At 49.7% G+C, this 27,757-nt stretch overlaps 1 protein-coding gene across 1 annotated transcript in view; it reads left to right on the top strand.

Annotated features, from left to right (window-relative positions):
- The first annotated feature begins 268 nt into the window (after window positions 1-268).
- The window catches only part of LOC140403255 (tetratricopeptide repeat protein 39A-like), a 94,794-nt gene continuing 67,305 nt past the window's right edge, over window positions 269-27,757 (top strand). The window contains exon 1 of the mRNA XM_072491027.1: window positions 269-376. Within this exon, the coding sequence (XP_072347128.1) occupies window positions 345-376 (32 nt within the window). The 5' untranslated portion in view covers window positions 269-344. The remainder of the gene's footprint in view (window positions 377-27,757) is intronic.

The raw sequence follows: 27,757 nt of genomic DNA on the forward strand, positions 1-27,757 counted from the left end.
TGTTTCTGGCGTACAGGTGTTGTAGCCAAAGCGCAGCGACGGCCGCCAGTCGGTGACCCCCCCCCTGTCGGCAGGCAGCCCGGGCGGGGAGCGAGCTGCAATCACTCCTGTTGCTGCTGCTGTTGCTGATGGTAATCCCAGTGCTGGCGAGCCGGTGGGGAGAGTTGACAGCAGGGAAAGTGTCCCAATGCGGTGGGGGAGTCTCTCCCTGTAGCCCTTTCCCCTCCTAAGGCGTGGGGAAGGAGCAGCAGGAGGAGGAGGAGGGGGGGGGGGGGGGGGGGGGGAGAGGAAACTCGGATCAGTATCAGGACCTGGATACATTCTGGATCTGAACAGCTGTGGCAATGGCAAACTCCAGGGACTCACCGCCCAGAAGGCAAGTATATTGATGGGGGGGGGGGGGGGCATACGAAGTTGCAATACTTGAGCAAGTTGCAATTGCCATTGTCAGAACTGGCTTGTTTACAAATGCCTGTTCAGACTCAATAGTTTTCAGATCATGTTAAATCTCTCTCTCTCTCTCGGGAGATGTGAACGTGGCAGTGTTAATCAGCTGGGCGACACTACAAGCTCCAGGCCATGTACTAACCCTGACTAAACCGGCTGCCAATATGTAAACATTGTCCTCTCCTGCCCTGATGCCCGGGTTAAAGGGTTCGATGTATATGGTCACTGTGTGTGTGTGTACCCTGTGAGCAGGGCCAGACGCACTGACTCACAAGTGTATAACGCCCTGTGAGGCGGCAGGATCTTATTAGTAAACGGCTATTTGGGAGTAAGATGTTACCCCCACCTTCTCCCGCATTCCCTGGGAGGGTAATTTCATCTGCCCCTGTTTTAAAAGAACAATAGGAAGTGACATTGGCAACTTGCATTTATAAAGCACCTTCAACATCCAAAGGATGAGCTGATTCAGGGGAGATTGGGGGAGTCTGTGTTGCAAATCGCTCAGGGAGCCTGCATTGCTGTCGGACATGTGTGCTGTAGTTCGGAGCTATAATAATAATAATCTTTATTAGTGTCACATGTAGGCTTACATTAACTGCAATGAAGTTACTGTGAAAAGCCCCTAGTCTCCACACTCCGGCGTCTTTTCGGATATACAGAGGGGGAATTCAGAATGTCCAATTCACCTAACAAGATAGGGTGGAGATGTGGGCTTAAGTAGGGTGCTCTTTCCAAGGGCCGGTGCAGACTCGATGGGCTGAATGACCTCCTTCCGCACTGTAAATTCTATGCTTCTATGATTGACAATGTCCAATTCACCTAACAAGCACATCTTTCGGGACTTGTGGGAAGAAACCGGAGCACCCGGAGGAAACCGACGCAGACACGGGGAGAACGTGCAGACTCCGCACAGACAGTTACCCAAGCTAGGAGTCGAACCCGGGTCCTTGGTGCTGTGGAGCAACAGTGCTAACCACTGTGCTACCGTGCCACCCATGGATAGTGATGGGAGAATCCCCAACGTTCTTTCCATTGATTGGCTCTCACCGCCTGCCATTCGTGTGCGTTGGAAGGATTTGCAGGTCCTCGCCCTGTGTTTGGCCGGGTTACGAACGCACCTTCCTCGGCCTTCAAGCCCTGGGGTAGGATCTGAACCCGGAGCTTTAGGCTCAGAGGCCGGGTCGCTAACCCACTGCGCTGCGAGACCTCCCTATAGAGCCTGGCACAGGCTACCCAAAGAAGAACCTTAAAAAAAAAGCAGCAAGAGGTCCGAGCGATTTAGGGAGAGAGAGTTCCAGAGAATTCCCAGGCAACTAAAAGCTGGTGGAGCAAGGAAAATCCCAAGGTTAGAGAAAAGAGTGAGCGGCTAGCGTATTGTGCTATCAAAAGACTACATCCTGATTACATTCAGTCATTTCAGCCGCCACATAACGGGGCCTTCCCGAGATTTTGAGAGAGTATAAAACCTCTCCAACCATCATTTATCGGGAAGACACTGTAGTTTTTATGCAGCATTCTGTCATAATTCTCTTGAAACATCTCGAGCACTAAACGCAGCTAATTACTTCGAAGTGTATTGATTGTTACGTGGGAAGGAGACGAGGAGGGTTTATTTTCCAGCACAATCTCCATGGTAAGGCAGGCGTTTATTACTCATCCATGGTTACCCTTGAGAATGTGGGGGCGGGACCTCCTCTTGACCTGTTGCAGCCCGTGTGGTGTTGGCGGGCAGGGGAGTATCAGGGCAGGGGAGTATCAGGGCAGGGGAGTATCAGGGCAGTGGAGTATCAGGGCAGGGGAGTGTCAGGGCGGTATTCCCGTGCGCCTGCTGCGCTCGCTCTTTCGGCCGCGATCAAGGGTTTGGAAGGCGCTGTCGAAGGAGCCTCTGCGAGTCGCAGCGGTGCATCCCGTAAACGGTACACGCGGCTGCCACTGTGCATCGGCGGTGGAGGGAGTGGACGTTCTAGGTGGTGGGTGGGGTGCGGCTTTCGATTCGGAATGCACTGAGTTTCTTCAGTGACGGAACGAGTGCAGGGTATTCAGTCACACGCCTGACGTACGTTTTGTAGGTGTTAGGGAGGCTTTGGGGACTCGGGAGCAATTGAACAATGGGGATAGCATTAAGGGCAGCACGGTAGCATTGTGGTTAGCACAATTGCTTCACAGCGCCAGGGTACCAGGTTCGATTCCTGGCTTGGGTCACTGTCTGTGCCGAGTTTGCACGTTCTCCCCGTGTGTGCGTGGGTTTCCTCCGGTTTCCTCCCACAGTCCAAAGATGTGCAGGTTAGGTGGACTGGCCATGATAAATTGCCCTTAGTGTTCAAAAAGGTTAGGTGGGGTTACTAGGTTACGGGGATAGGGTGGAGGCGTGGGCTTAAGTAGGGTGCTCTTTCCAAGGGTCGGTGCAGACTCAATGGGCTGAATGGCCTCCTTCCGCACTGTAAATTCTATGATTCTATGACTATAAAGGGAGCTGATTAGACTTTTTGGCACAGTGCTAGTCCAGACTTTCTTTTTTCTTTCTTTTTTAAATATAAATTTAGAGTACCCAATTTTTTTTTTTCCCCAGTTAAGGGGCAATTTAGCGTGGCCAATCCACCCACCCTGCACACCTTTGGGTTGTGGGGGTGAGACCCACGCAGACACGGGGTGAACGTGCAAGCTCCAGACGGACAGTGACCCGGGGCCGGGATCGAACCCCGGTCCTCGGCGCCGTGAGGCAGCAGTGCTAACCGATTCGCCGTCGTGCCGCCCTCTTGCTAATCCAGTCTCAGCAGGTAGCCGAGGCGCCTTTGAGCTTGTGCCGTCAACGTGGAGAGGACAAGCACAAAGCTCCGGTCTAACGTCCCAGCAACAGTACTGGCACAATGCTGTCGGCATTGTCATTTCTCAGATTAAACACACTCAGGTGAACGTAATAGCTCCCAGCTGGCCATTTTAAAGAGGATTTACCTCAGAGTTCTAATGAATGTTTGTCCTTCAGGGCAACACCCAAAAGGTAGAAGAGCTGCGCACTACCTCATTGCTGTTTATGAGAGTTCATTGTGCACACAGTGGCTGCCACATTTGCTATGCTACAGCATTGACAACACTTCAAAAGTATTTCCTTAGTTGTGAGGGATGTGTGGGGCACTGCATCAATGAAAGTTGGACTATCATCCTGCTGGGGATTGCCTTCTATCGCTTGTCTCTTACGAGCCTGTATGTTTTGCGCATTGGAGCTCACATTGCATTGCCTTTATACAATTGTAATGTAGAAACTGCCTAAAATTGGTGTAAAAAAAAAAACCAAGGACTGGACCAGTTCTCTGCAAAGAAAGGTACCCACAAACAATGAAATGAATCACCAGGGTATCTGCGTTTCGGTAACCTGGGTTCAAGAGGAGTTAGACATCCTGATTGTCTAAATGGGGCCGTGCGATTGTCTGTATCAACTTGAGGTGGCAGAGGCGACGAGGGAAGGTTTAATGCAAGGCATCCCTCCATATGCCTCTACGTTTGTTTCTACAAATACATAAAACAAAAAAGAGTGGCTAAGGTAAATATTGGTCCTTTAGAGGATGAGAAGGGAGATTTAGTAATGGGAGATGAGGAAATGGCTGAGGAACTGAACAGGTTTTTTGGGTCGGTCTTCACAGTGGAAGACACAAATAACATGCCAGTGACTGATGGAAATGAGGCTATGACAGGTGAGGACCTTGAGAGGATTGTTATCACCAAGGAGGTAGTGATGGGCAAGCTAATGGGGCTAAAGGTAGACAAGTCTCCTGGACCTGATGGAATGCATCCCAGAGTGCTAAAAGAGATGGCTAGGGAAATTGCAAATGCACTAGTGATAATTTACCAAAATTCACTAGACTCTGGGGTGGTCCCGGTGATTGGAAATTAGCAAATGTGACACCACTGTTTAAAAAAGGAGGTAGGCAGAAAGCGGGTAATTATAGGCCAGTGAGCTTAACTTCGGTATTAGGGAAGATGCTGGAATCTATCATCAAGGAAGAAATAGCGAGGCATCTGGATGGAAATTGTCCCATTGGAGAGAAGCAGCATGGGGTCATAAAGGGCAGGTCGTGCCTAACTAATTTAGTGGAATTTTTTGAGGACATTAACAGTGCGGTAGATAACGGGGAGCCAATGGATGTGGTATATCTGGATTTCCAGAAAGCCTTTGACAAGGTGCCACACAAAAGGTTGTTGCATAAGATAAAGATGCATGGTATTAAGGGTAAAGTAGTAGCATGGATAGAGGATTGGTTAATTAATAGAAAGCAAAGAGCGGGGATTAATGGGTGTTTCTCTGGTTGGCAATCAGTAGCTAGTGGTGTCCCTCAGGGATTAGTGTTGGGCCCACAACTGTTCACAATTTACATAGATGATTTGGAGTTGGGGACCAAGGGCAATGTGTCCAAGTTTGCAAACGACACTAAGATAAGTGGTAAAGCAAAAAGTGCAGAGGATACTGGAAGTCTGCAGAGGGATTTGGATAGGCTAAGTGAATGGGCTAGGGTCTGGCAGATGGAATACAATGTTGACAAATGCAAGGTTATCCATTTTGGTAGGAATAACAGCAAAAGGGATTATTATTTAAATGATAAAATATTAAAACATGCTGCTGTGCAGAGAGACCTGGGTGTGCTAGTGCATGAGTCGCAAAAAGTTGGTTTTCAGGTGCAACAGGTGATTAAGAAGGCAAATGGAATTTTGTCCTTCATTGCTAGAGGGATGGAGTTTAAGACTAGGGAGGTTATGCTGCAATTGTATTAGGTGTTAGTGAGGCCACACCTGGAGTATTGTGTTCAGTTTTGGACTCCTTACCTGAGAAAGGACATACTGGCGCTGGAGGGTGTATAGAGGAGATTCACTAGGTTAATCCCAGAGCTAAAGGGGTTGGATTACGAGGAGAGGTTGAGTAGACTGGGACTGTACTCGTTGGAATTTAGAAGGATGAGGGGGGATCTTATAGAAACATATGAGATTATGAAGGGAATAGATAGGATAGTTGCGGGCAGGTTGTTTCCACTGGCGGGTGAAAGCAGAACTAGGGGGCATAGCCTCAAAATAAGAGGAAGTAGATTAAGGACTGAGTTTAGGAGGAACTTCTTCACCCAAAGGGTTGTGAATCTATGGAATTCCTTGCCCAGTGAAGCAGTAGAGGTTCCTTCATTAAATGTTTTTAAGATAAAGATAGATAGTTTTTTGAAGAATAAAGGGATTAAGGGTTATGGTGTTTGGGCCGGAAAGTGGAGCTGAGTCCACAAAAGATCAGCCATGATCTCATTGAATGGTGGAGCAGGCTCGAGGGGCCAGATGGCCTACTCCTGCTCCTAGTTCTTATGTTCTTATATCCATGTTGAATTGTGGGCCAGGTTCAAAGGGTCAAATGGTCCTTTCCTGTGCCTATTCCCTATGATTCTACAACAGCAGATGGGAGCGAATCATTTTGTTCTACCTGCAGTACACTGGACAGGGTCAGAAGCTGACACTCAGACATACAACAACAGCTTGCATTGATATAGCACCTTGAACAGAAATGTCCCAAGGTGCTTCGCAGGAGACAAATTGTGAAAAATATTGAAATGGGGGGGGGTTGGGGAAATTGCATCTCTGACAACACAGCACTCCCCCAGGGGTCACTGGAGTGTCAGAACAGATTTGGCACCCCAGCCTCTGGTCCAGGACGTGAATCCACAATCCTCTAGTTGAGGGTGAGAATGTTAAGGGGACCTTTCACTCATTACCACGTGGGTTAGGGAGTGGGCTGGGAGGAGGTGATGGGTTGGGGAAGACCAAAGTAAAAGGCTCAATGATATTGACCAATTATAAAATGACCAACAACTTTTGAACTCCGGTTTTTTACAGATGGGGTTTAGCAGATTCACCTTGGATTGGGAGGTTAAAGGAGGAAGTGGGAGGGGGCGATAATGAGAGGACAGGGATAGATATAGCGAAGCACCTGGGAGAACGTTATGACTGCGGTCCTTTGACGAGGCGACCGGAGGAAACCCACGCACACACGGGGAGGATATGCAGACTCCACACAGACAGTGACCCAAGCCGGGAATCGAACCTGGGACCCTGGAGCTGTGAAGCAATTGTGCTATCCACAATGCTACCGTGCTGCCCTCAAATTTTTTTATTCCAGACATTTTATTGAGTTTAAATTCCACCACCTGCCATGGTGGGATTCGAACCCGAGTTCCCAGAGCTTTATCCTGGGTCTCTCTGGATTGCAATAAATGAATGAAATGAAAATCGCATATTGTCACAAGTAGGCTTCAAATGAAGTTACTGTGAAAAGCTCCTAGTCGCCACATTCCGGCGCCTGTTCGGGGAGGCTGTTGCAGGAATTGAACCGTGCTACTGGCCTGCCTTGGTCTGCTTGCAAAGCCAGCGATTTAGCCCTGTGCTAAACAACCCCTGCTGACAGTACCACTGCCTTTGCCTCCCCAAAGTGTTCACCTGCTCCATGTGTGTTAGGGTTACCAACTGTGCTGAAATGTATTCCTGGAGGTTTCATCACATGACCCCCCCCCCCCCCCCCCCCCACTCCAGCCATTACTCAGCCATCCTCGTGAGGCATGCACGACCTTGGAAAGCAAATGAGAGTCATTAACCCAATTGGATGATGCTTCACTCTCAGCCAACAAACCCATTTCCAATATTTTAATATCTGGTAAAGAGAAATGCTCAAACAACACGGCAAAAAAATAATCTTTCTCAATGTCCCGATGGTTTTTAATCCAGGGTTGCACACACAGCGGTGTCCTGGAGATTGATTGATCCTCAACTCCTGGAGACTCCAGGCCTAATCTTGGGAGGGTTGATGGCCTAAACGTTGTGGGGCGGGATTGACTTTCACCTTCTGCCTTTCTGTCAGCGAGGGCTCACTTGGCAGCGCACACTCCGCGTCTCAAATCTACCGTCCTGACCGTGACGGTTCCCGTGGCGGGCGGGGCTGGAAGATTCTGCCAGTGGAAAAGGCTGGAAAATTCCCCCCCCCATTATCTGCTGTTCGTGGGATTTGCTGTGTAGAAATTGGTTGCTGCAGTCCCTACATTTATTAAAAATAAATTCAGAATACCCAATTCATTTTTTCCAATTAAGGGTCAATTTAGCTTGGCCGATCCACCTAACCAGCACATCTTTGGGCTGTGGGGGCGAAACCCACGCAAACACGGGGAGAATGCGCAAACTCCACACGGTCAGTGACCCAGAGCCGGGATCGAACCTGGGGCCTCGGCGCCGTGAGGCTGCAGTGCTAACCACTGCCCCACCGTGCCGCCCTGCGTTCCCTACATTACACAATCAGCGATGCCACCCCGTGAGGGCTCCATCTACCGAGGGAAGAGGATCGTTGAAGAAGGGAGGCGTGCATTTAGGTAACGCCCTCCATGACCACCTGGACAACCCAGAGTCCTTAACAGCCAATGAAACACTTTTTGACATGTGGTCACCATTGTAATGTCGGACAGCCCATTAAAGCACAGAAATCTCCCACAAACAGCAATGTGATAACGTGGCTGAGGGATAATTATTGGCTGGGAACCCACGCCCTTCTGACTCAGAGATGAGGAGTCACAGCTGACAGATTAAGTTCCCATTCCAGCATTGTTAAGAGGAGTAGAGAGTTTTCCTGGCATTTTGAGCAGTGTTCACTCCATAAAGCGACTCATTAACTGTGACTTATGGAGCAAAAGTCTTAGTATATAATATTATGTATTATATATATATATATCTTCTGAAATATCTAAACCAGGGTTGTTCTGAGCTGCTGAGGTTGAATGGTCCTTCCCTGGAAACCGTGGAAAAGGAAGAAGATTCCGGAAACAGGGGCCGTTTGCTCCCGCTACTCTCTCGCGGGATCTTCCTGTGCACAGGATGGCTGCGCCGCAGCAGAGCGCGGCGGTGACTGCGTTTAAGAGTAGCTTGTTGTAGGTGCGCAGAGCTCTGGAGAGTCAACACGGTAACCGTTTCGTACCTGTTCCGACCTCCTCAAAGACCTGGAAGCTTCCACTTGCTACTCTTGTCCATTCCTACATTTTTGTTACCCATTCACAGGGTGTGTGGGCTTCGCTGGCTGGGTCAACGTTTATTTCCCATCCCTAATTGCTCTTGGCAAGGTGGTCGTGAGCCGCCTTCTCAAACCGCTGCAGTTCCTGTGGTGTAGGTACAGCCACTGTGCTGTTAGGGAGGGCGTTCCAGTGACAGTGGAAGAACGGCTGATACATTTCCAAGTCAGGATGATAAGAGGCTTTAAGGGGGACCTCCAGCTGGTGGGGTTCCCGGGTACCTTGTCCTTCTCGGGATAGTAGGGGTTAAAGGTTTGGAAAGTGCTGTCTAAGGAACCCCGGTGAGTCACATCTTGTAGATCAGGCTTGTCCAATGCTTTGGGGGGGGGGGGGGGGGAGGGGGCGGGGGGGCCAGGACCCATTTGCATAATTTTCCCACTCAAGGGGCCAATAAGCAAATTTCGGAAATATAAAGGTTTGGCACAACAATAAACTGAATTTTTTAAAAGTAGCAATTTTAAGAAAGGTAACAATTGCTGAGGAAATGTAAAGCAATGTCAGACCATTAAATTGTTGGGTTCAAAGGGAGTGAGCAATAAAAATGATCAGAATGTTGAAGAGTCAGTGTGTGTGAGTGGATGTGTTGGTGTGAGTGTGTGTTGGTGTGAATGTGGGTGTGTGCATGTGTTGGTGTGAGTGTGCATGTGTGTTGGTGTGAGTGTGCATGGGTGTGAGTGTGCATATGTGTGTGCTGGTGTGTGGGTGAGTGTGCATGTATGTGTGTAGGTCTGTGGGTGTGAGTGTGCATGTGTGTGTTGGTGTGTGGGTGAGTGTGCATGTGTGTGCGTTGGTCTGTGGGTGTGAGTGTGCATGTGTGTGTTGGTGTATGGGTGTGTGCATGTATGGGTGTGAGTGTGCATGTATGGGTGTGAGTGTGCATGTGTGTGTGTTGGTGTGTGGGTGGGTGTAATCAAAGACCCCTCCCACCTGGCTTACTCACTCTTCCAACTTCTTCCATCGGGCAGGGGATACAGAAGTCTGAGAACACGCACGAACAGACTCAAAAACAGCTTCTTCCCTGCTGTTACCAGACTCCTAAATGACCCTCTTATGGACTGACCTCATTAACACTACACCCTGTATGCTTCATCCGATGCTGGTGTTAGGTAGTTACATTGTATACCTTGCGTTGCCCTATTATGTATTTTCTTTTATTCCCTTTTCTTCTCATGTACTTAATGATCTGTTGAGCTGCTCGCAGAAAAATACTTTTCCCTGTACCTCGGTACACGTGACAATAAACAAATCCAATCCAATGTGTTGGTTTGAGTTTGTGTGCATGTGCGTGTGTTGGTGTGCCTGAGGGTATGTTTGTGTGAGTGTGCATGTCTGTGTGGATGTGTGTATGTGTTGGTGTGAGTGTGCATGTGTGTTGGTGTGAGTGTGCATGTGTGGTGGTTGAGTGTGCATGTGTGGTGGTGTGAGTGTGCATGTGTGGTGGTGTGAGTGTGCATGTGTGGTGGTGTGAGTGTGCATGTGTGGTGGTTGAGTGTGCATGTGTGGTGGTGTGAGTGTGCATGTGTGGTGGTGTGAGTGTGCATGTGTGGTGGTGTGAGTGTGCATGTGTGGTGGTGTGAGTGTGCATGTGTGGTGGTGTGAGTGTGCATGTGTGGTGGTTGAGTGTGCATGTGTGGTGGTGTGAGTGTGCATGTGTGGTGGTGTGAGTGCATGTGTGGTGGTGAGTGTGCATGTGTGGTGGTGTGAGTGCATGTGTGGTGGTGTGAGTGTGCATGTGTGGTGGTTGAGTGTGCATGTGTGGTGGTGTGAGTGCATGTGTGGTGGTGAGAGTGCGCATGTGTGGTGGTTGAGAGTGCATGTGTGTTGGTGTGAGTGTGCATGTGTGTTGGTGTGAGTGTGCATGTGTGGTGGTGTGAGTGTGCATGTGTGGTGGTGTGAGTGTGCATGTGTGGTGGTTGAGTGTGCATGTGTGGTGGTGTGAGTGTGCATGTGTGGTGGTGTGAGTGCATGTGTGGTGGTGAGTGTGCATGTGTGGTGGTGTGAGTGCATGTGTGGTGGTGTGAGTGTGCATGTGTGGTGGTTGAGAGTGCATGTGTGGTGGTTGAGTGTGCATGTGTGGTGGTGTGAGTGTGCATGTGTGGTGGTGTGAGTGTGCATGTGTGGTGGTTGAGTGTGCATGTGTGGTGGTGTGAGTGTGCATGTGTGGTGGTTGAGTGTGCATGTGTGGTGGTTGAGTGTGCATGTGTGGTGGTGTGAGTGTGCATGTGTGGTGGTGTGAGTGTGCATGTGTGGTGGTTGAGTGTGCATGTGTGGTGGTGTGAGTGTGCATGTGTGGTGGTTGAGTGTGCATGTGTGGTGGTTGAGTGTGCATGTGTGTTGGTGTGAGTGTGCATGTGTGGTGGTGTGAGTGTGCATGTGTGGTGGTGTGAGTGTGCATGTGTGGTGGTGTGAGTGTGCATGTGTGGTGGTGTGAGTGTGCATGTGTGGTGGCGTGAGTGTGCATGTGTGGTGGTGTGAGTGTGCATGTGTGGTGGTGTGAGTGTGCATGTGTGGTGGTGTGTGGCAGTGAGAGTGAGTGAGAAAACTGAGACTCAGAGTAATGGAGATTCACACATACCCCCACCCACTCATCCTGTCACTCACTCCCCCACACCCCCCCACCCCCACACACTCACTCTGTCACTCACTCCCACTCCCCCCCACACACTCACCCTGTCACTCACTCCCACACACACCTACCCCCACACACACCCCCACCCCCACACACACACCCACTCACCCTGTAACTCCCACTCACAATCACTTGCTAGCACACACACACTCACCTCATCACACATTCACCCCCTCACACACACCTCGTTACTCAGTCACTCATTTCCCTACTCTCAAATCCACACACTCAGTAATAATAATCTTTATTAGTGTTACAAGTAGGCTTGCATTAACACTGCAATGAAGTTACTGTGAAAATCCCCTAGTCGCCACACTCCGGCGCCTGTTCGGGTACACGGAGGGAGAATTCAGAATGTCTTATTCACCTAACAAGCACGTCTTTCGGGACTTGTGGGAGGAAACCGGAGCACCCGGAGGAAACCCACGCAGACACAGGGAGAACGTGCAGACTCTGCACAGACAGTGACCCGAGCCGGGAATCGACCCCGTGTCCCTGGTGCTGTGAAGCAACAGTGCTAACCACTGTGCTACCAATCAGCAGTCGTTTCTCTCCCTCACTGGCTGTTGATACGCTCACCGGTCGGCCTATCAGCAGCAAACGCGGGAGCGAAAAAGCCTTTGATTGGGGGAACAGGTTAGGGTTCGGATTCCAAGCAGAACCTTGCATCGGAACTCAGCTGGCTGACAGGAATTTTGAAAACGGCCTCTAGGGGGCCCTGTGGAGGGGCTTCGCGTGCCACATCCGGCCCGTAGGCTGCACCTCGGTCAAGCCCGTTGTAGACGGGACACACCGAGTGTTGGTGGTGGGAGATGGTGGCGATTAAGTGAGCTACGATAGTGTCGGGCTTCTTGAGCGTTGTTGGAGCGGCGCTCATCCAGGCAAGTGGGGAGTATTCCATCGCACTCCTGACATGTGCCTTGTGGGTGGTGGACAGGCTTTGGGGGAGTCAGGAGGTGAGTTACTCACCTCAGGATTCCCAGCCTCTGGCCTCTTCTTGTAGCCACAGTATTTATATGGCTTGGTCCAGTTCAGTTTCTGGCCAATGGTAACCCCCAGGATGTTGAACCAACTGATTGTTAAACCTCTGAGCTCAAAGTCATTTGACCAATTACTCCCTTATTGATTTCCCCTTCATTTCCTAATCATTTCAATCTAGCTATTGCCCTGAATTACAGTTTTCACCTTAGGTCGTTGCCTTAAGGTCTTGTGTATGGTTACTCGCGAGGTTTTTTGGGGTTAGAATTGATGGATCTTTCATCAACATTTAGGAAATTAAATTCCCCGATTTACACCTGCCTTTCCTGAAAAGTGGAAAACATACTGTCTTTCGGATGAGGCTCGAAAGCAAGGACCTGCCTGGTCGAGTGATCTACGAGATCCCCTGGCGCTGACGAGCAGGGGCGTTATGCCCCAGTGTCCTGGCCAATAATTACCCCTGAATTGATGTCAGCAATCTGGTCGTAATCGCATTGCTGCTTGCGGGATCCTGCTGTGCGCCGGCAATTGGCTGTCGTGTTCCCTAGGTTACAGCAGTGACGACACTTCAGAAGTACTTCATTGGCTGTGCAACGCCTGGAGGTGCAGGCGCTCGTGAAAAGTGGTTGTTCTTTCTTTAAGGCAGTGAGCAACAATCTAGGGTAGAGATAGATAGAGGGAATACCCTGAATCCTCAGCATGCAAGGACCCTCAAAGGGGAGTGAACCTGTGGAATTCTTTACCGCAGAGAGCTGTAGGGGCTGAGAGAGACAGATGTTTAATCAGTGAGGGAATCGAGGGTTATGGGGATAAGGTGGGAAAGTGGAGTTGAGGATTGTCACATCAGATCAGTCTTGACCACATTGAATGGCGGAGCAGACCCGATGGGCCGAATGGTCTACTTCTGCCCTCCGTCTTCTGGAGAGAGGGTCAGACTTTGCTTTATGAGCTGCACTTTCCTCAGAACTGGACGCAGCGAGAGATCTGACAGTATTGTCAACAAGTACACAGGCCAGGAAAAGACAGGAATGAGCATAAGGGAATGTTGGTGTTTCTGTGAAAGATAGGAAGGGTTAAGTGGCAGAAAGGGATGATGGTACAAGTCAAAATACTGCAGCTGTTGGGAAACTGATAACCCCCCCCCCCCCACACACACACACAAATGTGGGAAATACTCAGCAGCTCGTTAGATGATAGGATGTGGTAGCCATTCGGCCCATCAAGACTGCTCCGCCATTCAATGAGATCATGGCTGATCGGATAAACTCCACGGGCGGGATTCTCTGATCCCCCCACAGGGCCGGGCAATCGCCTGGGGGGGGGGCGGCGTGAATCCCCCGCCGATTCCCCGCCCCGCAATGGGCCGAGCGGCCTCCCGTTTTCGGCCGGTCCGCCGGCGTAAATCAAACCAGGTCCGTACCGCCGGCCGCTGTCAACCTCCGCCATGGCCGGCGCAGTGAAGAACCCCCCTGCGCATGCGCTGGGATGACGCCAGCACACGCTGGCTCTCCCGCGCATGCGCCAACCCCGCCGCCGCCGGCCTAGCCCCTGAAGGTGCGGAGGATTCCGCACCCTCCGGGCGGCCCGACGCCGGAGTGGTTCACGCCCTCCTCGGCGCCGGTACGGGCCGCCCACTTCCCTGCCTGTCTCCTCATAACCCTCGCCTCCGTTTTCAGTCAAAACTCTGTCTCACTCGGCCTTGTATATATTCAACGATCCACAACCCCCACTGCCCTCTGCACAGGAGAATTCCAAAGATTAGTAACCCCTGCCCACCCCCGAGAGAAGAAATTCCTCCTCACCTCCATCTTAAATGGGAGATCCCTGAGCGTAAACATTCTCTCAGCCTCCACCATGTCCAGCCCCCTCAGAATCTCAATAGACATCCCAGGGATGGGCCTAGTCAATCTTCCTAAACTGCCTGCAATGTCTCTCCTCAAGTAAGGAGACCAAAGACCAAATGTTTGTTAAGGTCTGGGCAGAGAGAGAAACAGGGTTAATGTTTCGAATCCAGAGCCCGGCTGTGATCGATGCGATCTTCACCTCACCATTCTCCTCCGAGGCCCCCCTGGAGTGGGGGTGCCCTCGCCTGCTTCCAAGGTTGCCCATCCAGATGGGGAATCTCCGACAATCTATCTCTCTCTCGGCACTGTGGCCTCTGGAATCCCTCAACCCTTTAATCCTTGGATCCTCCCATTTCTTGCCCTCACGCTGTCCCCTTGGCAACACCCCTTGGGCCTGGCGGGTGAAACTAGAACTAGGGGGCATGGCCTCAAAATAAGGGGGAGCAGATTTAGGACTGAGTTGAGGAGGAACTTCTTCAGCAATCTGTGGAATTCCCTGTCCAGCGAAGCAGTTGAGGGGACGTCGTTGGATGTTTTAAGGCAAGGGTAGATTTTTGAACAGTAAAGGAATTCAGGGTTATGGTGAGGGGGGGTGTAAGTGGAGCTGAGTCCACAATAAGATCAGCCATGATCTTATTGAATGGCGGAGCAGGCTCGAGGGGCCAGGTGGCCTACTCCTGCTCCTGGTCCCTGGGCAAGATTCTCCCCTTGCCGACGTTGATTTTGTAATGGGCGATCGGGCGGAGAATCCCTTTTTTCGACCGGAATGGGGGCGGTGCCTGTTTTCGGATGCTCCAGCCCCTCCAAAATTTCGTCATGGAGGGCAGCACGGTGGGGTAGTGGGTTAGCCTGCTGCCTCACGGCGCCGAGGTCCCAGGTTCGATCCCGGCTCTGGGTCACTGTCCGTGTGGAGTTTGCACATTCTCCCCGTGTTTGCGTGGGTTTCGCCTCCATAACCCAAAGGTGTGCAGGGTAGGTGGATTGGCCTCGCTAAATTGCCCCTTAATTGGAAAAAATGAATTGGGGACTCCAAAATTTTTTTTTTAATAAACTGTATACTGGATGATACCTGAAGACCCTCCCCCGATGCTCCGCCCTCGATGGGCTGAATTCCTGACCGCGCGGGTGATGTGCGCTCTCAGCGGTAAGGAATCCGGCGTGGCGGCTGCGGCCTGTGTCCAGCGCCACTACAGTCGGTCGGGAGCAGTGCTGTTGGCCGGGGGGGTTTCGGCGACGGTTGGGGGGACTGGTGGGGGGGGGGGGGGGGGGGGGGGGGGGGGTGTGGCTGGAGGTGGCGAGGGGGTTGTCCAGAGGGGTACTATCTGGCAGGTCAGTCTGTGCACGGCCGGCGCCATATAGTACGGCGCGACCGCTGCAGGTCGCCGCTGTGCACATGCGCGGACACGGACCCGGCGTTTCTCCAGGCGTTTGTATCGGGAAGGCGTGCCTTTTACGTGGCATGGCTGCTAGCCCCTCACCGGTCGGAGCATTGGTGCTGGGGCCGCGCCGATTCTTCCCACGTAAAATGCACGGATTCTCCGGACATAGCCCCAAAATCGGAGTATCCAGTTTCCCGTGTTCTTATGAAGACAGGAGAGCAGGATGTCCGCTGAGGACCCCATTGCTGCCTCTGTGCTTGCCCGCCACCATCCCTTGGAGTTTGATGGCCCTGGTGCCGAGATTCCTCCAGGTCCCACTCGAATGACATGCGAATGGCAGAGTGTCAGATGGTTGGAGATGGTTAACTACTCACAGAACTGAGGCGGAAACCTGGGTATTATCTGCTTGACTCGGCTCCGCGCTGTCCTTGCAAATTGTCCATTAGGAGAACAGTGCGGCGAGATAGATTACAATGGAGGAGATGCCCAATCTGTCATTTTTAATCAGGACGAATGATTTGAGACTTTATCTTTTCCTGGGATAATGGATGAGTCCTGGAATATGATCTGTAAAAAAAAAAAACACTTGTTTCCGTTCCCGGAATCCATAGTAATAAAATGGTACTCAATTTATTCCGTCCCTTTTTTAACTAAATGTGTAGCCCACACAAGTGGAACGGATAACCCTGTTTACATGAGGGTGGAGTGCCATTATATCCTGAAAGAACAGCCATTGTGTAATATTTACTCTTGGAACGTTACTGAAACATTAATGGACACACACACACATCTCAGCTGTTTTTCTCATCGTCCTTTCCTGAAGAGGTCATTCTCAAAGATTTTTTAGCACTTCGTCGGGTGGGATTTTCCAGCACCCCTCCCCCCCCCCCCCCCCCCACCCCCAAGATGCCACCTAACCTATATATCTTTGGACACTAAGGGACAATTTAGCATGGCCAATCCAGCTAACCTGGCCTGTATACAGGAATTCAGAGCCCCTGTGTTTGCTTTTTAAGAATATTTTTCCTCCGGAGTTCCCTGCTGTTCAACCTGTCACCTCGAAGTGTCGAGAGCTGTCCTCGAGGCCCCAGCGCTATCCCTGGCTTAGTGGGCAACTCCATCGATGTAGTGTGACACTGAGCCACACTGGCCAGGGATTCCCCTAAGCACGTTCCGAGATAGCTGAACTCTCTCAAGACACTCGTGGACAAAGGATGGGATTCCTGTCCTTTTAAAAAAAAATTAGAGTACCCAATTCATTCTTTCCAATTAAGGGGCATGTCCAATTTAGCGTGTCCAATCCACCTACCCTATCCACAACCCTTTTAGGTTGTGAGGGCGAAAACCCACGCAAACACGGGGAGAATGTGCAAACTTCACACGGACAGTGACCCAGAGCCGGGAGGGATTCCTGTTCCTGATCATTTTATGGATTTTGATTGGTTTATTATTGTCACATGTATTAGTATCCAGTGAAAAGTATTGTTTCCTGCATGCTGTACAAACAACGCATACCGTACATAGTGAAGGAAGGAGAGACTGCAGAATGTAATGTTACAGTTATAGCAAGGTGTAGAGAAAGATCAACTTAATACGAGGTAGGTCCATTCAAAAGCCTGATGGCAGCAGGGAAGAAGCTGTTCTTGAGTCGGTTGGTACGTGACCTCAAACTTTGGTATCTTTTTCTGACGGAAGAAGGTGGAAGAGAGTATGTCCGGGGTGCGTGGGGTCCTTAATTATGCTGGCTGCCTTTCTGAGGCAGCTGGAATTATAGATAGTCAATGGATGGGAGGCTGGCTTGCGTGATGTACTGGGCTACATTCACGACCTTTTGTAGTTTCCTGTGGTCTTGGGAGAGCAGGATCCTTACCAAGCTGTGATACAACCAGAAAGAATGCTTTCTATGGTGCATCTGTAGAAGGCGGTGAGAGTTGTAGCTGACATGCCAAATTTCCTTAGTCTTCTAAGAAAGTAGAGTCGTTGCTGGGCTTTCTTAACTATAGTGTCGGCATGGGGGGACCAGGACAGGCTGCTGGTGATCTGGACACCTCAAAACTTGAAGCTCTCGACCCTTTCTACTTCGTTCCCATTGATGTAGACAGGGGCATGTTCTCCACTACGCTTTCTGAAGTCGATGACAATCTCCTTGTTTTTGTTGACATTGAGGGAGAGGTTATTGTCGTCGCACCAGTTCACCAGATTCACTATCTCATTCCTGTACTCTCTCTTATCATTGTTTGAGATCCGACCCACTACGGTGGTGTCAACAGCAAATTTGAAAATCGAGTTGGAGGGGAATTTGGCCACACAGAATTTGGCCGCAGGGGAATGTGGTCACTCAGCTTTGGAAAGCATGTGCCAACAAACGGTGAGACTAGTATCATAGAGTGCCTACAGTGCAGAAGGAGGTCAGTCGGCCCATCACATCTGCACTGGCCCTCCGAAAGAGCACCTCCCTAGGCCCACCCTCCCTGCCCCAACCCGACCTAAGCTTTGGACACTCAGGGGCAATTTATCACGGCCAATCCACCTAACCCGCACATCTTTGGACTGTGGGAGGAAACCGGAGCACCCGGAGGAAACCCACGCAGACCTCGTGGAGAACGTGCAAACTCCGCGCAGTCACCCGAGGGTGGAATCGAACCTGGGTCCCTGGCGCTGTGAGGCAGCAGTGCTAACCACTGTGCCACCGTGTCAGGCGCAACAATGTGTCTATCTGTCAGCACCCAATGGTCCGGTGATGACCGTTTCACAGGACACCTGAGCCCACCCCAGGTGTCCCATCTCTGGTGGAGTGATCTACACAAAACCTGTTCCCGTATAAGGCAACAGCAGAAACTCTTGCTGCCCGAGAGTCTGCCTCAATCTGGGCTCCTGACAATAGACCCGTGCATATCAATTCGGTGCGACGATCTCCTGATGGCTGATTGACGGGTGTCGTCCAGACATGTGTCTGGCTGTTTGTCTGTGGGTTGCGAACTTAACTTTGGCCAAGTCTGAATTCCCCACGGCCTGCCTGAGGTTTGACTGCAGTTTGATTTGAAGTGCCCAATTCTTTCATTTAAAATATCCAATTTAATCGGGCTCAAAAACTAGCCTTGTCAGGCTACCCCGCCCTCAATGCGCCAATGGCTGGCGGTAAGAGCGGGCGAGTTACCTGGTCAGCCAGAAACATGTGCCATCTGTGGTGCAGCAGCCTCCCAGTGTTACGAGTCAGTGCACGAGCTCTTGCAATGGGGCTCCGAGGCAATCATTCTCCTTTGCCTTGTGGCCCCTGCGAGGGGGAGAGAGATAAATAAATCTGTATTGAAACGCTATCAAGTAATTAAAATCTAGCGGCTTGACGTAAACACCCACGAGCGGACAGGTGCGGGAGGTGCTTGGGAAGCCCGGCGAACCACACACATATGTTCTGGTCGTGTCTGGCACTGGATGAGTACTGGAGGGGAGTGGCAAGAGTGATTTCAAAGGTGGTGGAGGTCCGGGTCAAGCCAGGCTGGGGTTAGCTATATTTGGGGTAGCGGAAGAGCCGGGAGTGCAGGAGGCGAAAGAGGCCGATATACTGGCCTTTGCGTCCTGGTAGCCCGGCGAAGGATCTTACTCATGTGGAGGAAGCGAAACCCCCCGGCGTGGAGGCCTGGATAAACGATATGGCGGGTTCATAAAACTGGAACGGATGAAGTTTGCGTTGAGAGGATCGGTTCAGGTGTTCTCCAGGCGGTGGCAACCGTTCCTTGACTATCTCGCGGAACGTTAAGGGAAAATAGATCGTCAGCAGCAGCCAGAGTGGGTGGGGGGGGCACTATTTTTTGTTACTTTGTTAGTTCACTATCTTATTTAAATATGTTACTTATTAGTTATTGTGTTATTTTTTATGTTGATTTGTAAGGTGGAAAAATTGTGTTTGAAAACTTCAATAAAATATATTTAAAAAAAAAATAAATGCCCACGAGTGTCCTTCAGGGAAGGAGATCTGTCACCGTGACCCTGTCTGGCCTTTGTGAAAGATACCAGACCCCCAGCAGTGCGAGACCTTCGACTGCTCCCTGAAAGGGTCTAGAAGACACCAGGGCGTATTCAAGAAGGTAACACATCTTCACAAGGGCAATTAGCACCGGGCACTGAATGGTAAGTTTGCAGTGATATGCCCACAATCCCATGCTTGAAGCTGTTCCAAGAAGAATAGATATGGACAGGAGCTGACTGTCTCGTTTATGTGTAGCCCACACCACCAGAGATGGGCAGCTCAGGCGGGTTCGGGTGTCCTGTCAAACGGTCATCAACCGGACCATTGGGTGCTGAGGGCCTTTCCTGAGGCCTGATTGGCAGAAAGCCAGAGGAAATGACAAAAAGTTGTGCCAATTTGGCTGGTGGTTTGCTCGAGAGGCGGGCTACAGTAAGCAGGGAAAATTATTTGACAAAGATTACCAGAATTTTTTGATTGATTGATTTGATTATTGTCACATGTACCGAGGTACAGTGAAAAGTATTTTTCTGCGGCCGAAAGAAACGTGCACAGTACGTACATAGTAGACACAAGAATAATCAACAGAGAAACATTGACAAATGGTACATCGACAAACAGTGATTGGTTATAGTGCAGAACAAGGGACAAACAAAGCAAATACATGAGCAAGAGCAGCATAGGGCGTCGTGAATAGTGTTCTTACAGGGAACAGATCAGTCCGAGGGGGGAGTCGTTGAGGAGTCTTGTAGCTGTGGTGAAGAAGCTGTTCCTATGTCTGATGTGCGAGTCTTCAGACTTCTGTACCTTCTGCCTGATGGAAGGGTCTGGAAGAGGGCAAAGCCTTGGTGGGAGGGATGATGCTGCCCGCCTCCTGAGGCAGTGGGAGGTGTAGACAGAATCAATGTGGGGTGGCAAGCTTGTGTAATGCATTGGGCTGAGTTCACCACACTCTGCAGCTTCTTGCGATCTTGGGCCGAGCAGTTGCCATACCAACCTGTGATGCAGCCGGATAGGATGCTCTCTATCGCACATCTGTAGAAGTTTACGAGAGTCGATGCAGAATGCCAAATTTCTTTAGCATGAGAAGGGGCGGAAGGCCCACCTTGATGGAGAGGCATTGGGAAGACAGGTTGGCGTGGTGGATGACACATCACCTGTTCTCCCCGGGTCCTGGATTCGAATTCAGCTCCGGGTTATGGGACGATGGTCTGGCCTTCCTATTTACTAAACGGACCCGACACAAACTGGCATTGGAGGCTCACCGCTCAGCTCCCACTGAAGAAGGTTCCATGATATAAAAGCAACCTAACTTTCTTTTTATTTATACTTTGGGTGTGGATGTCGCTGGCTAGGTCAGCATTTTTTGCCCATCCCTAATTGCCCCTGAGCAGGTGGTGGTGAGCTGCCTTCTTAAACGGCTGCACTCCTTGAGGTGTAGGTAGACGCACGTGCTGTTAGAGAGGGAATTCCAGGATTTTGACCCAGCGACAGTGAGGGTGGTGAGTGGGGTTTGGAGGGGAACTTGCAGGCGATGGTGTTCCCATGTGTTTGCTGCTCTTGCCCTTCCAAATGGTAGAGATTTTGAGGTGCCTCGGCGAGTTACTGCAACATTACTTGTAGGCAGTACACATGGCTGCCCCTGTGCGCTGGCGGTGGAGGGAGTGATTGCCGAAGGTGGTGGTGGGGGGGGGGGGTGGGGGGGGGCGTCGATCAAGCTGGGCTGCTTTGACCCCGATGGCATCGAGCTTCTTGAGTGTTGTCGAGGCTGCACTCATCCAGGCAAGGGAGAGAATTCTTGACTTGTTTGGGAAATTGGGAATGATCACATTAGTGTGGGGATTCTCTGGTTGTGTTAGTGCTCCAATAGGAGGGAAGGTAAGTAACTGAGGCAGACTAAAGTGAGCATTATTCTCCATTGTGGCCTTCTCCAACATTCATTATTCTTTTCTTCAAAAACCTCCTCAATGTACTTATGATGTGGAGATGCCGGCGTTGGACTGGGGTGAGCACAGTAAAGAAGTCTTTCAACACCAGGTTAAAGTCCAACAGGTTTGTTTCGAATCACTAGCTTTCGGAGCACTGCCCCTTCCTCGGGTGAGTGAATGAGCTGTGCTCCGAAAGCTAGTGATTCGAAACAAACCTGTTGGACTTTAACCTGGTGTTGTAATACTTCTTACAATGTACTTTTGACCATAGCTCAGTCACCTCTCCTACTTCCTGTTTCGTATCTCAGGCTGCTGCCAGAAAAGCAACTTTTATTTTTTGTTATTATTAAGAAAACTGCTGTAAATATTTGCACTGATGGGCTCTAAATTCACAAAGCAAGTGGAGGAATTAGACCACACCTCCCACTTTCAAAGTCCTGACTTCACCTAACCAGAGCGCAAGGGAAAACCTAACTATAAAGGTACAACTACTTGCTGGAGGGCACTAGGACCTTGGAGGGGTTCTTGCAACATTGTTCTCTCCCTTTTAGCCACGTACGACAGGTGAGGCAGTGGGTGACGTGTGTGATAGTTGGGCAATGTTGCAAACAGGCAAACCACAGGCAAATTGTATGGAGATTTCTGCTGTCTGTAGTTAAGCAACATATCTCGGAAGAGGGCGATTTAGTAACAAGACAAATGGTCCATGTTCTGTTTTGGAAATGTGGGCTGATGATCTTGTCCTTGTTTTGTGTGTGTGCCTGCATGTTGGTGTGTGTGTTTTGTGTGTGTGTGCATGTTGATGTGTGTTTTGTGTGTGTGTGTGCATGTTGATGTGTGTTTTGTGTGTGTGCGTGCATGTTGGTGTGCGTGAATTGTGTGTGTGTGTGCATGTTGATGTGTGTTTTGTGTGTGTGTGCGTGCGTGTTGGTGTGTGAATTGTGTGTGTGTGTGCATGTTGATGTGTGTTTTGTGTGTGTGTGTGCGTGTTGGTGTGTGAATTGTGTGTGTGTGTGTGCATGTTGTGTGTTTTGTGTGTGTGTGCGTGCGTGTTGGTGTGTGAATTGTGTGTGTGTGTGTGCATGTTGATGTGTGTTTTGTGTGTGTGTGCGTGCGTGTTGGTGTGTGAATCGTGTGTGTGTGTGCATGTTGGTGTGTGTTTTGTGTGTGTGCGTGCATGTTGGTGTGTGTTTTGTGTGTGTGTGCATGTTGGTGTGTGTTTTGTGTGTGTGCGTGCATGTTGATGTGTGTGAATTGTGTGTGTGTGTGCATGTTGATGTGTGTTTTGTGTGTGTGTGCATGCATGTTGTTGTGTGTGTGTTTTGTGTGTACGTGCATGTTGGTGTGTGTGAATTGTGTGCGTGTGTGTTCATGTTGATGTGTGTTTTGTGTGTGTGTGCGTGCGTGTTGGTGTGTGTGAATTGTGTGTGTGTGTGCATGTTGATGTGTGTTTTGTGTGTGTGCGTGCATGTTGGTGTGTGTGTTTTGTGTGTGTGTGTGCGTGCATGTTGGTGTGTGTGAATTGTGTGTGTGTGCGTGCGTGTTGGTGTGTGAGTTTTGTGTGTGTGCGTGCATGTTGGTGTGTGTGTTTTGTGTGTGTGTGTGCGCGTGCATGTTGGTGTGTGTGAATTGTGTGTGTGTGTGCATGTTGATGTGTGTTTTGTGTGTGTGCATGTTGGTGTGTGTTTTGTGTGTGTGCGTGCATGTTGGTGTGTGTGAATTGTGTGTGTGTGTGTGCATGTTGGTGTGTGTGAATTGTGTGTGTGCATGTTGATGTGTGTGTTTTGTGTATGTGTGTGCCTGCATGTTGGTGTGTGTGTGCATGTTGATGTGTGTGTTTTGTGTGTGTGTGCGTGCATGTTGGTGTGTGTGAATTTGTGTGTGTGCATGTTGGTGTGTGTGAATTTTGTGTGTGTGTGCATGTTGATGTGTGTGTTTTGTGTGTGTGTGTGCGAGTTGGTGTGTGTGAATTGTGTGTGTGTCTGTGCATGTTGATGTGTGTTTTGTGTGTGTGTTTTGTGTGTACGTGCATGTTGGTGTGTGTTTTGTGTGTGTGCGTGTGCATGTTGGTGTGTGTGAATTGTGTGTGTGTGTGCATGTTGATGTGTGTGTTTTGTGTGGGCGTGCATGTTGGTGTGTGTGAATTTGTGTGTGCATGTTGATGTGTGTTTTGTGTGTGTGTGCATGTTGGTGTGTGTGTGTTTTGTGTGTGCGTGCATGTTGGTGTGTGTTTTGTGTGTGTGTGCATGCATGTTGGTGTGTGCGTGAGGTTATTTTAAGAACCCCTCTCAGGGTTACGTCCCTCGGCGAATTAATAATAATAATCTTTATTGTCACAATTAGGCTTACATTAACACTGTAATGAAGCTACTGTGAAAAGCCCCTAGTCGCCACATTCCGGCGCCTGTTCAGGTACACAGAGGGAGAATTCAGAATGTCCAATTCACCTAACAGCACGTCTTTCGGCACTTCGTGGGAGGAAACCGGAGCACCCGGAGGAAACCCACGCAGCCACGGGGAGAACGTGCAGACTCCGCCCAGACAGTGACCCAAGCTGGAATCGAACCTGGGACCCTGGAGCTGTGAAGCAACTGTGCTACCCACTGTGCCAGCCGCTCACTCTAGAGACTGTCCTCATCCTATGATTCGGCTGAAGGAAGAGTTGGGGCTCAATTCCCTGTTGCGAGTCCACCCACTTCCGCTGCTAGCAGAGTGGAGAATTTGGCCGCAGAGCCACTCGCTGGCGACAGGAGTCTTTATTCTTGCTGAGTCCCTTAACTCATATTTTATCTTCTCCAACCTGCAGGAAGTCGTACAGGTCACCCAACCAAGCCGCTACCCCCGGGGGCGATGCCGACCGCCACTCCAGCAAAATCCGCCGCAGTGCAATCAGAGAGGTGAAAGCCACAACATCGGCCTTCCTCCTCTCCATGAGCTCCGACTTCTCTGAGACCCCAAATATCGCCACCACCAGGTCCACCTCCTCCTCCACTATCCTGGCTAAGACCGTGAACACTCCCGCCCAGAATCTTCCCAATTTTTCACAGCCCCAGAACATGTGCGCGTGATTCGCTGGCCCCCGCCCACACCTCTCACACTCATCTGCTACCCCCTGAAAGAACCCACTCATTCTCGCCCGAGTCATATGCACCCTGTGCACCACCTTAAACTATATCAAGTTCATCCTTGCACAAGAGGAGATCCCGTTTACCCTTCGCAGTGCCTCACTCCATACTCCCCAATTGATCTCCCCTCCCAACTCCGCTTCCCATTTCTCCTTGATCTTGACCACCCGCTCGCCTCCACTTTTTTTGAATAACTTGAGTCTCTGGCGTGGGACTTGAACCTGTAACATAGAATTATCGAGTCCCTACAGCGTAGAAGGAGGCCATTCGACCCATCAAGTTTGCACTGACGCTCCGAAAGAGCATCCTACCTAGGCCCACTCCCTTGCACTATCCCTGTGACCCCATAAGTCCACCTAACTTGGCCACTAAGAGGCAATTTAACATGGCCAATCCACCTAACCTACACATCTTTGGACACTATAGGGCAATTTAGTGTGGCCAATCCACCGAACCTGCATGGGCGAACTAAGGGATGTGGACGTGCAAGCTGAGTACAGGAGGTTAGGAGATAAACTAAAATGCAGGACCTCCAATGTAGTAATCTCAGGACTACTCCCAGTTCCACACGCTAGAGAGAGCAGGAATAAGAGGATAGATCAGTTAATGTGTGGCTGGAGACATGGTGTAGCTGGGAGGGATTCAGATCCTACGGGCGTTGGAACCGGTTCTGGGGAAGGTGGGACCTGTACAAACCGGACGGGTTACACCCAGGCAGAGCTGGGACCAATGTCCTTGCGGGGCCGTTGCTAGTTCCCTCAGGGAGTATTTAAACTAGTGTGGCAGCATGATGGGACCCCAAGTGTAGGATCGGATAGGTCAAAATCAGATCAGGAAAATGGAGGCAGGACATTAGCTAATGGTGTAGAAGAGGTAAGGATAGACTTGGAATTACAAGGGACGCAAAGTTTAAAAAGTGTCCAGCAAGGGAAAATAGTGGGGTTAAACGGTTTGTACTTCAGTGCAAGGAGTGTTGCAAACAAGGTAGACGAGTTAAAGACGCAGGTTGACACAGGGCAACAGGATGTTGTTGCTATAATGGAAACCTGGCTAAAGGAGGGGCAAAATTGACAGCTCAATATCCCTGGTTATAGAGTCTTCAGACACGAAAGAGTGGGAGGTTAAAAAAAAAAGGAGGGGAGTAGCACTAATGGTTAAAGAATCAATTCCAGTTGTGAGAAGGGACGATATACTAAACAGGTCAACAAACAGGTTGAGCTTAGAAATAGAAAAGGGGCAGTCACACTTCTGGGAGTATACTACAAACCCCCAAATAGTGACAGGGAGATAGAAGGGCAAATATGTCAGCAAATCTCTGCCTGTAAGAACAAGAGGGCAATAATAGGAGACTTTAACTATCCCAATATCAACTGGGATTCAAACAATTTAAGGGGAAATGAGGGAGAAAGATTCATGCAGTGTGTCCAGGAAAAGCTTTTCAACCAATTAGTGACAAACCCATCGAGAGGAGATGCAATTCTAGACCTGGTCTGTGGGAACGAAGAAGAGCAAGTGGGTGAAGTGACAGTCAGCAACCATATCGGGGATACTGATCACAATTCAGTTAGATTCAGGATTACCATGGGAAAGGACAGAGATAAAGCAGGAGTAAAAATTTTGAACTGGGGAAAGCAAATCTTGCAGAAATGAGAGGGGACTTGACTGAGGTGGACTGGGCGGCACTGCTAGAAGATAATGGGAAGCACTAAAAAGTGAGATCCTAAATGTACAAAGTAGATATGTCCCCTCCAAGAATAAGAGTGGTACAAAGAACTAAGCACTGTAGATAGCCTAGACGAGTATAGGAAGAGCAGGGACGAAGTCGAAAAGGAAATAAGGAAATTAAAAAGGGCATGAAAATAAATTAGTTAAGAAAATCCAAAGGTGTTTTAATGGTAAAAGGTTAGTTGAAGAAAAAGTGGGACCTATCAGACATGTAGAAGGGAGCGTGTGCGGAGATGCAGAGGCTGTGGGAAGGGTTTCAAATGAATAATTTGTCTCTGTGTTTACAAAGGAAATGGGTGATGTCGATATAGTAGTCCAGGAAGAATCCTGAGATACTGGACGGGATCATCATTAATAAAAAGGAAGTACTCGAAGTGTTGGAGTCCTTGAAAGTTGATAAGCCGCCAGGGCCAGATGGATTGTTTCCGACGCTACTGAAGGAGGTCAGGGAGGAGATAGCAGATGCTCTGAGGATGATTTTCCAATCCTCACTAGACACGGGAGGTACCGGAGGTCTGGAGAAATGCAAACGTAGTTCCATGATTTAAAAAGGGATCGAAGGGAATGCTGAAGAATTATAGGCCATTTAGTCTTAACGTCGGTGGTGGGCAAATTAGTAGAATCAATCCTGAGAGATAGGATGAACTGTCACATAGAAAGGCAGGGACTAGTGAGGGATAGTCAGCATGGACTTGTTAAAGGATGGTCTTGCCTCCCAAATCTGATTGAATGCTTTGAGGAAGTGACAAGAAGGGTTGATGATGCTGTTGGTGCTCGAAAGATATTCAGACGCAGTGTTCGCGAGTGATCAATCTTTATTGCCTTTTTATCGATAAGGAGAACTGGAGAATCCCTAAAGCTCTGCCCAATTGTGTACCGTCAGCCTTTTTATAGGGAATTTCTTATAACTTCCAGTAAAGATAATTGTTTCTAGTTACGCACACCTGGAAATTATTTACATATGATACAAAGAGGTAGGCCCAAGGCAACAGCTGTTTAATCGCGCCCCATGGGCAATGTCGTAATCCTTAGGAGTAGATGGATGGAATGTCCATTCAGACAAAGGTCACTTAATCATGTCTTTATTACAGTTTTGGTGCTGTTAGCAAGGACATTCAGCTGTGTGCTGTTGATAGCTATAGTGAAACATTCCCCTTTATGCTGTCGATCTCATGCACATGCAGAGACAGCCAGTCTACAGTGAGGGTGCTGCTGCTGATGTGCTGATTTTCCTGGTCCTCTGATCGACGCCCTGCTGAGCTCAGTCTCCTCTCCCACAAAGGTAGTGCAGTGGATGTGGTGTATATGGATTTTAGCAAGATGTTTGACAAAGTCCCACATGACAGGTTGGTCAAAAAGTAAAAGCGCATGGGATACGGGCAATGTGGCAAACTGGATTAAAAGTTTTTTTTAGTTTAAAAAAAAAATATTTATTAAAGTCTTTTAACACAATTTTTCACCCTTACAAACAATAAACCCCCCCCTCGTAACAAAATAGCAAGAAATCGCACATAGCAAGATATATACATGGTAAAACGATATGTTACATAGCTTTGTACACTGGCTCTCTCCCGCACGTGCCAGTTTCCCAAATCCTTCATGTGTTCTCTTGCTCAACCACCCCCCCAGGCAAGCACCCCCCCCACCCCCACCCACAGGACGTCCCCCC

The sequence above is a fragment of the Scyliorhinus torazame genome, chromosome 27 (assembly GCF_047496885.1).
Source record: "Scyliorhinus torazame isolate Kashiwa2021f chromosome 27, sScyTor2.1, whole genome shotgun sequence".
In the NCBI taxonomy this organism is placed as follows: domain Eukaryota; kingdom Metazoa; phylum Chordata; class Chondrichthyes; order Carcharhiniformes; family Scyliorhinidae; genus Scyliorhinus; species Scyliorhinus torazame.